Source organism: Citrus clementina, unplaced genomic scaffold (assembly GCF_000493195.1).
Source record: "Citrus clementina cultivar Clemenules unplaced genomic scaffold, Citrus_clementina_v1.0 scaffold_3, whole genome shotgun sequence".
Lineage (NCBI taxonomy): Eukaryota > Viridiplantae > Streptophyta > Magnoliopsida > Sapindales > Rutaceae > Citrus > Citrus x clementina.
The window spans coordinates 9,214,752-9,223,904 of record NW_006262339.1 but is presented as its reverse complement, the minus strand read 5'-3'; the positions used below and the strand labels follow the sequence as shown (position 1 = coordinate 9,223,904).

Sequence of the window (9,153 nt, the reverse complement as noted above, 5' to 3'; positions counted from 1 at the left end):
TATCTTATCTCACACACATAAACGTAAATAAGGTTGATGATAAACTTAGCTAGTAGATTCTACAGTTTTTATATAAAATAAAATTGTAAATGCCTTCAACAAGAAAGTAGTAAATCCGCCGTAGCACTAAGGCAATTTCAAAGACATGAAATCTGGGTTCAAATCCCGGCGGCGGAAATTTTATTTATTTTTTAACTTTTATTTCAAGAGTTTAAAAATGTTAGGGATTTACCTGTACAACAAACTCAATCTTTAGAGATTTTAGTATTTTTTTTTTTTCGTTTGTCCAAATGAGTTCTTACAAAAACTAAAGAAGGAATAAGTCAACAAGATTAAGATGCAACACTAGTACAAAATTGTCAAAACTATAACTTTGGATTACAAATTTTTGGGAAGCTGGTTTGGTTAGTCCTCTGAAAATTCTCCACATGGGCCGACCGAGTGGCCTTTGAGAACATCAAGAATGATGGGCCAGATTCGTTAGACTATTGAAACCCTAGATCGAACCCTCACTCATTCAGTCCACACTCTGCTGTTCAATAGACATTCTACCAAAATCCTCACTGATTTAATCGAAATTTCCTGTTTCTCCGTCGTATGCTGTCATCTCACCATCCTTTTGTCATTGTTTCGCATCGTTCTTTCATCATTTCACCATCACCACAAGCAGTTCAAAGGCCTTGCAAGGTAAATACTTTGAGTCTTTTTAAATTCGTTCTTTAAGTTGGGTGCAGAAATTGAATGGGTATACATAAAAATTGAATGAGTTTGCTGTAGAAATTGCATGAAGAAATTATTTATGTTGTAATTCGGGTTAAATGGAATATATGTGGGGTAAATTTGGGTAGCATAAATGCAAATGCATGTGGGTTTTGATTTAATTTTTCTTTTTCCTAGGTTGATTACAAGTTATTAAATAATAATTTTTAGGTTATTTGTCCATTTATTGCTTGATTTTGTTTTTTATTGTAAACCTTGAAGACTTGAACTATTTGCCGCTTCTAGATGTAATTTTCTAACAAGTCTTGAAAATAAGTTCTGTAATAAAATGTTGATACATAATTATGCCTGGCAAGTATTTGACAGAATGTCTGAAAGGATCAAACCTGTTGAAAAGTTGATTAAAGAGAGTGACAATGATGTTGAGATAGCTGAAAAGATTAGGGATCTTGGCATGGCCAAGCAAATGCAATGGAATAATAATAATAATAATGAAAATCAAGGATCCAAGGCATGGGAGGAATTTTTAATTTTCTTTTCTTTAGATACTGATTCTATTTTCAAGCCATATTTGTTCTTAGTTTTCAGTACTATTTATTTATTTGTTTCTTTTTGGTTTTTTTTTCTTAAGGTAATAATGAGCAAAGGCTATAGAGAATATATATTTTGAGGTTGGCATTTTAGTCTATAATTAATGTTTGTTTGTTCCTTTATTACAGTAAAGTTTGTTGGTTTTGGGATATATGAAAAATAGATTCCAAGAGATGAGGAGACATTTTTTTTCTAATTAGGTGGACTTGAAACTCAAGTATTAAAGGACCAAAATTATTGACTTTAGTTATGTAGTTGCATGTAGTTGGGGGAGAAGAGTTTTGGAAATGTAAATTTGGAGTTCAGAATTCTTGTACGAAATGCTTCCCTTAGAGAAAATAGGGAACTCAAAATTGACATAGAATGTGTTTTTATTTATACATGCTTAACTTGTATTTTAATGTCATTTGTATTTTTGAAGTTCATTTCTGATTTTTTAGATTCTTGAATGTCTAGGTAATCATCATGAATAAACTTACGTTAATATAATTTCCCACTTGTGCTAGATGGTTGACATCACACATGAAGGAGTTTCATGTAAGAATCAACAATCTTCCTTCGAACTTAATTTTGCATCTTTTGGAAATTAGTTACAAAGTTGTTGTAGCTATTGTTCTTTTGTTCCTCTAAAACGCACCTTTAATGCTGCCTCCGTGTTCGTTCGCCATCGTCAGCCGCACTAGGTAATTTCAAATTTACATACGTTTTGTAGCAATTTCAAATGGTGTATGAATGGGATAGGTCTATTATAATTTCAAATTTGTATAATAGCTGTTTATAACTCAACCGGGTATGGCCAAAAGGACTCGTTGAGGATGTTTTATTGGTAATTGATATTTGTTTTTCAATTTTTTTCATTAGTGATCTGGCCATTAGAATAGGCAATTTAGAAACTGATCTGGGGATTATAAACATGAACTGGTAATAATGCCCCATTTTCTTTTAAATTTGCAATGTGTTAGGAGTCAAAGCCGCATCCAAAATACCAAACATTGTACCGTGCAGAAAATATTCATACTGCTGATACTAAGGTCGAACCTGAATTGCAATCCAAACCGAGAATTTACAACTAAATTTTCAATCTGAACCAATCCAAAAATTTAAATCCCAAAATTTCAGTTCGGTTCGGGTTTGAGCTTCAATCCAAACGGGTTGAATTCCCCAACCCGAACATTTTGGAACGCAAACTACATCACTCGGCTCGCGCGCAACCCCGCTGCGTTATGTTATGGAAGAATTTAAACCAAACAACCCGAACCGAAACCCGATTTGCCCATCCCGAACTAGAATGCCTATGTGGTGAGATACTTTGGCCCTCCATGCCCTTTTGGGGAAGGATCCTACTTAAAAGGTCTTACAAATCATATTACCGAGAGATTGTGTTTTGTGTAATTCTGCAATTTTTGTTTAGCCCTTGATCAGAAATGAAATGGATTTTTATCAGCTGAGATCTATATAATTTTTTTTGTCATACAATTACGCCTCTTGTATGTTCTAAAATCACATGATTGTTTAACATCTGTTTGATTCTTTTTTCTTTTTTAATTCTCAAATTGCTGTAGGATTTTCTGATGGGTATTGGTAAAACTGAAATAAATTTGAGGAGGTTGCTTGGCGCTGCGCCTCAGCAACAGAATCAGGCTAAACTTATACATGTAAGTCATGACATTAATGAGTTCAAATTGTTTATTTCCCAAACAATTTATGTCAACGTTTCTGATTTTGGATTTTCAGTATGTTGCCACTCTACGCGAACAATTAGAACAGCTGGCTGATGAGAGAACTCCTGAAGGGTTACCGAGGTAGGTATGATTTCTTATTCTTTATAGATTACACAAAACACATTTATTGACACCGTAGCTGGGCAATCTCATTTTGCTTATTGTATGTGATCTGAAGAAGAAAAAGAAATGTTGGAAATTTCTGTTTTTATACTTTACTCTCTTTTTTTTTTCCTATTGAAAGTGCTTTCATTATGTGGAAGTCATTGATTAATGAGGTTTCGAGGCCATGTACTTATCTTTTGGATTTGTTCCCACAGAATATCAAAGGCTCAGGTGAATGATTATTCAGAGAAGATTGAAGCCATTGCGTCTAAATTAGTTACTCCATTGGTGCGTGATTTTTTTTTAAAAAAATATAATTTGGATAGTGAAGATTTTGGTGGGATTCATTACTTTTCCTTTGTTTCCTCTTTGTCTAGTTGATCAACTGCCTCATTTCTACATTTTTAAGTGGCAAATACACATTATTAATATTTCTGATTTCTAGCCTCCTGTTCGAGTATCTGAAGACGCTTTAAGGAGTAATTCTTTGAAAACAAGCACTTCTAAATCAGATGGAGAAACTCAGGCTCCCTCATCTCCGGGGCTGAGAAGGCGATTTGTGTAAGTGAATGCTGTAACTAGGCTCCTTGTGATTTTTTTTTTTAAAATTAACTCCTTTGTTTACTCTGCTGTTCTTATAGTTTTTGTTTTGTTTGAACTGATTTTAATTCATTTTTACAGGCCTGCCTCAAATCTTGAAGATAGAACTCAGGGCACTGTTGACGCTGATACATCAGAACCAGTCAAATTGGATGCTCAAGCACATGCTCATATTGAAAAGCAAAGGTAATTTTTGTAGTCTTTGTTGCCATCTTAACTTGAGTAACTAAACATTGAGTGAGGTTGCTCAGTGATTTTGTAGATTTACTTTCTATTTTTGTTATACTTATGCTCAAATATGTAACAAATATTTGTTTGAATGTATTTTAAAAATCCTGCTTTGGAATGTCCAACCGTTGGCAATCTAGTGCCTTTGCAAGCATCTCGGTTTTAGCTCCAGAAAACAAGTTACCCTGAAGATTTTGATTAGTTTCATTTGAATTTGTGGTAGTGATGGAAGTTGTTTGGACGTATACATTTGTAATAATTGTCTAAATATCTATTGTAGTTCTTCAGTGATATTCTGATGTTAATACTTTTGTGTTTCTGTGTTATAATGTTTATATATTAATATTTCTCTTTGCAGAAAGCTTCAAGAGAGCCTGACAGATGAAATGGTTGGGTTGGCACGACAACTCAAAGAGAGCAGTCTCCTAATAAGCCAATCTGTGCAAAATACTGAAAAAGTAAGATTCAACAGTATGTTACCTACTCTTATATTACGTTGTTAATTGAAAATGATAATAAATTAGATTCAAACTTCATAAGTAATTTGTTTAAAGAGAGATGAGCAACTATAACTGAGGAGAAAGTCGTACATGAGGACACTTCTATGGTACCATTCTAGTAGAATCTTATCACGCACTTTTAAGTTCTAGCTCACTTACATAATCGCTGTCAGGATTGGTTGATTACAACGAATGTGTATGAGGTAAATATTTAATTGGATAGGCTTACGGATGACGTTTAGGGGCATCCCGATACACGACATTCTCAAAACTGAGACATATGAGTATATATGTTGGGCATACCTGATGCATCATGTGAAAAGCTGATAAACATCAGATTTAATCCTAATATTCATGCAAGTGTCTATTCTCTACATTTAGTTTGACTACTGCAATTGTGATTGTTCATCAGATATAGGAATTTAGTACTTGAACATGTGCAAGTTAACAACTGGGTCAGAAATCTTCTATTTCTCTTGTTTTGCACACTTCTATGGTACAAGTGATAATGGTTGATAATGGTTTGGGTGCAGGTGCTTGATTCAACCGAGAAGGCTATTGAGCAAAGCCTGGCAAGCACTGGCCACACCAATGTGCGGGCTATGAAGATATACTCAGAGAGTTCTAAGACTACATGTTTTACATGGCTACTAATGCTTGTAATGACTTGTATTTTTATCATGGTTGTGCTTCTCATTCGTGTCACCTAAAGTGATGATTATCTCATGCTTTCTTTCTGAGATCTGGCCACAAGGTAACAGAGGCCAACTTTTGCCACGTGGCTCTCATGGCTCTCCGCGCTCTTAATTGAAGAATGAAGACTGCTTTGTTTTGGCTCTATATACCTGTAATTGAAGATTTTCTTTTTGATGGTGTTATGTGTAAAGACATGCTAAAGCAGCAGTAAAAATGTATTGGCTAGATGGTCTATTAGCACCCTCTAAAGTCCATTAAATAATTCTGAAAAATTAGCGCTCTCCTTAATCCCATGTGGATTTATGTGGATAAAGAATTTTGTGAAAGAGAAAACTTATTTTATTTTATTTTTAAGAAAAGCATAGAGATTATTTAAATTTATATTTTGTCCTTCACTTTAACTATTAGAGTTAAGGATTTTATAAGGTCAATGAAGCAGTGGCACTCCTCTAATGTTGAAAAATTGGCACTCACTTTAATCCCAAACCCTTCAAAGTAACAAGTTCTCTGGTTATTGTTTTTTTTTTAAAAAAAAAAGTGTACAATGCTTATGTGATGTGTGGGTTTATATGTGGGTAAAGAGTTTTGTTTTATTGGCCTTTTTTTTTCTCTAAAGAAAAGAATAGATGTTTTTTTAACTTTATATTTTATCTTTTATTATAATTACAAGAATAAGAAATTTTATAACATCACTGAAGGGTGACAGTAGTCCCACTCTTATTATTATTATTATTATTGTAGTTTCGAATATTGCCAATTATTGTTATTGAAAGCAAATGCCTATCAGCATTTATTTATATTCACCGTGGTTATTTCGTGGTATTTAATATAAAATTGTAGAATTGTTAAAAAGAAAGTATTTAACTTTCTTGTAGCACACAAGGCGTAATTTCAATCACTGAAATTTGGGTTCAAATCCTGGCAGTAGAGTATTTTTTTTTATTTACTAAAATATTTTTATGGTCTCCCATCAATGATAAAATTGGAAACTGATGGCTCATTTAGGATTATTTTTTGGAGACTTAAAAGTGATTATGAAAAGCTAAAAGGTAATTTTTGTATTTGGTAAACTTTTTTAAAAATCACTTTTACCAAAATCACCTCACATCTTACTGTAAACTTTAAAAAGTAGGGAATGAATAACTTTTTAAAATCTGATTTTGAATTTTTGGGAACCATTTTTATACTTAATATGCTTCTACATATATCATCATATCTATTATAAAAATCTAAAATTATCCTTATTAATTAGGAAATAAAATCATTAACATTAAAGAGATTATTATTATTATTACCAATTATATTGAGACAACAAAATAAAACAATAAAATTAATAGTATAAGATATTTATTTTAGTTATCAATTATTATATATAAACAATAAAAAAATATTTTGTGTACGTATTTATAAATGTATAAATAAATTTTATTCAATATTATGTCTAATTCAGTCATTTATATTCTTACAGTCGTTTAACAGTAAAATTTACTAAATACATACAACTACTTTTAAAATCTATAGTATTTTTAAAAATAAATTTTACTAAGCGTTTAACTGATTCTTTTCACAACTGATTATTTCTGCAGCGTATCTAATAGTAATTATTTTAAAAACTATAACGTTTCTATTGACCCTAAACTTAATTTGCCAACAAAAAATAGTTATGTAATAAAGTTGATGGTGTAGCACAATATCTATCCCTTGGCTAATTATTTTATAAGATTTAGTTTTAACAGCTGTTTTTAAGAAAAATCTTTCCCTACAAGAATTTTTCTTGGTTTTAAAAAGTGGATGAAAAAAATTTAACTTGATTATTTAGCTTCACATTTTTTTAATTATCCAAACATGAGTGCCCGGCTATATATATATATATATATATATATATGAAAACCATGGGGTTAATCCCTGATGGACTATAAGAAATACATAATTTTACTCCTTGATTTGACTGTATATTGAAATTTTGAATTCGTAAGAATTGATTACAAAAATTTCTCTATTACATTTACATGAAAAATAAATTGTCTTACTATAAGAAAGGTCTTGATCTCGACCTTTGAAGTTTGCTCTAATATGTAAATACAGAACAATGTTTGAAGAATGGATGCACAGACCCACTTTCGTTACCATGTTATATTTTGTAAGACATACACAATAATCTAGTGCTGATCATGTGTGATGATAAACTTAGCTAGTAGATTCTAAAGTTTTTATATAAAATTAAATTGTAAATGCCTTCAATAAGAAAGTAGTAAATCCGCCGTAGCACTCAGGCAATTTTACTCACATGAAATCTGGGTTCAAATCCCGGCGGCGGAAATTTTATTTGATTTTTAACTTTTATTTCAAGAGTTTATAAATGTTAGGGATCTACTTGTACAACAAACTCAATTTTTAGAGATTTTAGTTTTTTTTTTCGTTTATCCAAATGATTTCTTAGTTCTTACAAAAACTAAAGAAGGAATAAGTCAACAAGATTAAGATGCAACATTAGATTCTAAAGTTTTTATATAAAATTAAATTGTAAATGCCTTCAATAAGAAAGTAGTAAATCCGCCGTAGCACTCAGGCAATTTTACTCACATGAAATCCGGGTTCAAATCCCGGCGGCGGAAATTTTATTTGATTTTTAACTTTTATTTCAAGAGTTTATAAATGTTAGGGATCTACCTGTACAACAAACTCAATCTTTAGAGATTTTAGTTTTTTTTTTTGCGTTTATCCAAATGATTTCTTAGTTCGTACAAAAATTAAAGGTAGAATAAAGTCGACAAGATTAAGATGCAACATTAGATTCTAAAGTTTTTATATAAAATTAAATTGTAAATGCCTTCAATAAGAAAGTAGTAAATCCGCCGTAGCACTCAGGCAATTTTACTCACATGAAATCCGGGTTCAAATCCCGGCGGCGGAAATTTTATTTGATTTTTAACTTTTATTTCAAGAGTTTATAAATGTTAGGGATCTACCTGTACAACAAACTCAATCTTTAGAGATTTTTTTTTTTTCGTTTATCCAAATGATTTCTTAGTTCTTACAAAAACTAAAGAAGGAATAAGTCAACAAGATTAAGATGCAACATTAGATTCTAAAGTTTTTATATAAAATTAAATTGTAAATGCCTTCAATAAGAAAGTAGTAAATCCGCCGTAGCACTCAGGCAATTTTACTCACATGAAATCCGGGTTCAAATCCCGGCGGCGGAAATTTTATTTGATTTTTAACTTTTATTTCAAGAGTTTATAAATGTTAGGGATCTACCTGTACAACAAACTCAATCTTTAGAGATTTTAGTTTTTTTTTTTTCGTTTATCCTAATGATTTCTTAGTTCTTACAAAAACTAAAGAAGGAATAAGTCAACAAGATTAAGATGCAACATTAGATTCTAAAGTTTTTATATAAAATTAAATTGTAAATGACTTCAATAAGAAAGTAGTAAATCCGCCGTAGCACTCGGGCAATTTTACTCACATGAAATCCGGATTCAAATCCCGTCGGCGGAAATTTTATTTGATTTTTAACTTTTATTTCAAGAGTTTATAAATGTTAGGGATCTACCTGTACAACAAACTCAATCTTTAGAGATTTTAGTTTTTTTTTTTCGTTTATCCAAATGATTTCTTAGTTCGTACAAAAACTAAAGAAGGAATAAGTCAACAAGATTAAGATGCAACATTAGATTCTAAAGTTTTTATATAAAATTAAATTGTAAATGCCTTCAATAAGAAAGTAGTAAATCCGCCGTAGCACTCAGGCAATTTTACTCACATGAAATCCGGGTTCAAATCCCGGCGGCGGAAATTTTATTTGATTTTTAACTTTTATTTCAAGAGTTTATAAATGTTAGGGATCTACCTGTACAACAAACTCAATCTTTAGAGATTTTAGTTTTTTTTTTTCGTTTATCCAAATGATTTCTTAGTTCTTACAAAAACTAAAGAAGGAATAAGTCAACAAGATTAAGATGCAACATTAGATTCTAAAGTTTTTA

General features: G+C 31.3%; 1 protein-coding gene across 4 annotated transcripts; it reads left to right on the top strand.

Annotated features, from left to right (window-relative positions):
* The first annotated feature begins 364 nt into the window (after positions 1-364).
* Positions 365-5,515, top strand: LOC18048874. 4 transcript variants are annotated; one of them, XM_006440847.2, is made up of 10 exons: positions 603-687; positions 1,352-1,391; positions 1,818-1,994; positions 2,874-2,966; positions 3,046-3,113; positions 3,353-3,425; positions 3,583-3,698; positions 3,819-3,923; positions 4,324-4,423; positions 4,999-5,515. In XM_006440847.2, the coding sequence occupies exons 4-10, from the start codon at positions 2,883-2,885 to the stop codon at positions 5,173-5,175; spliced, it is 723 nt and encodes a 240-aa protein (XP_006440910.1). In that variant the 5' UTR covers positions 603-687; positions 1,352-1,391; positions 1,818-1,994; positions 2,874-2,882; the 3' UTR covers positions 5,176-5,515. The 4 variants fall into 4 exon arrangements, with proteins under 4 accessions (XP_024045438.1, XP_006440909.1, XP_006440910.1 ...); XM_006440846.2 differs by lacking the exon at positions 1,352-1,391 and having other exon boundaries at positions 552-687; XM_024189671.1 differs by lacking the exon at positions 1,818-1,994.
* Positions 5,516-9,153: the final 3,638 nt, after the last annotated feature.

Bases quoted from the DNA above. Each gene is read 5' to 3' on its own strand.
- LOC18048874 (XM_024189670.1), top strand. From the start codon at position 598: ATGCTGTCATCTCACCATCCTTTTGTCATTGTTTCGCATCGTTCTTTC. The intron at 688-2,873 runs GTAAATACTTTG...AAATTGCTGTAG, and splicing joins CAGTTCAAAGGCCTTGCAAG to GATTTTCTGATGGGTATTGG. The intron at 3,924-4,323 runs GTAATTTTTGTA...TTCTCTTTGCAG, and splicing joins GCTCATATTGAAAAGCAAAG to AAAGCTTCAAGAGAGCCTGA.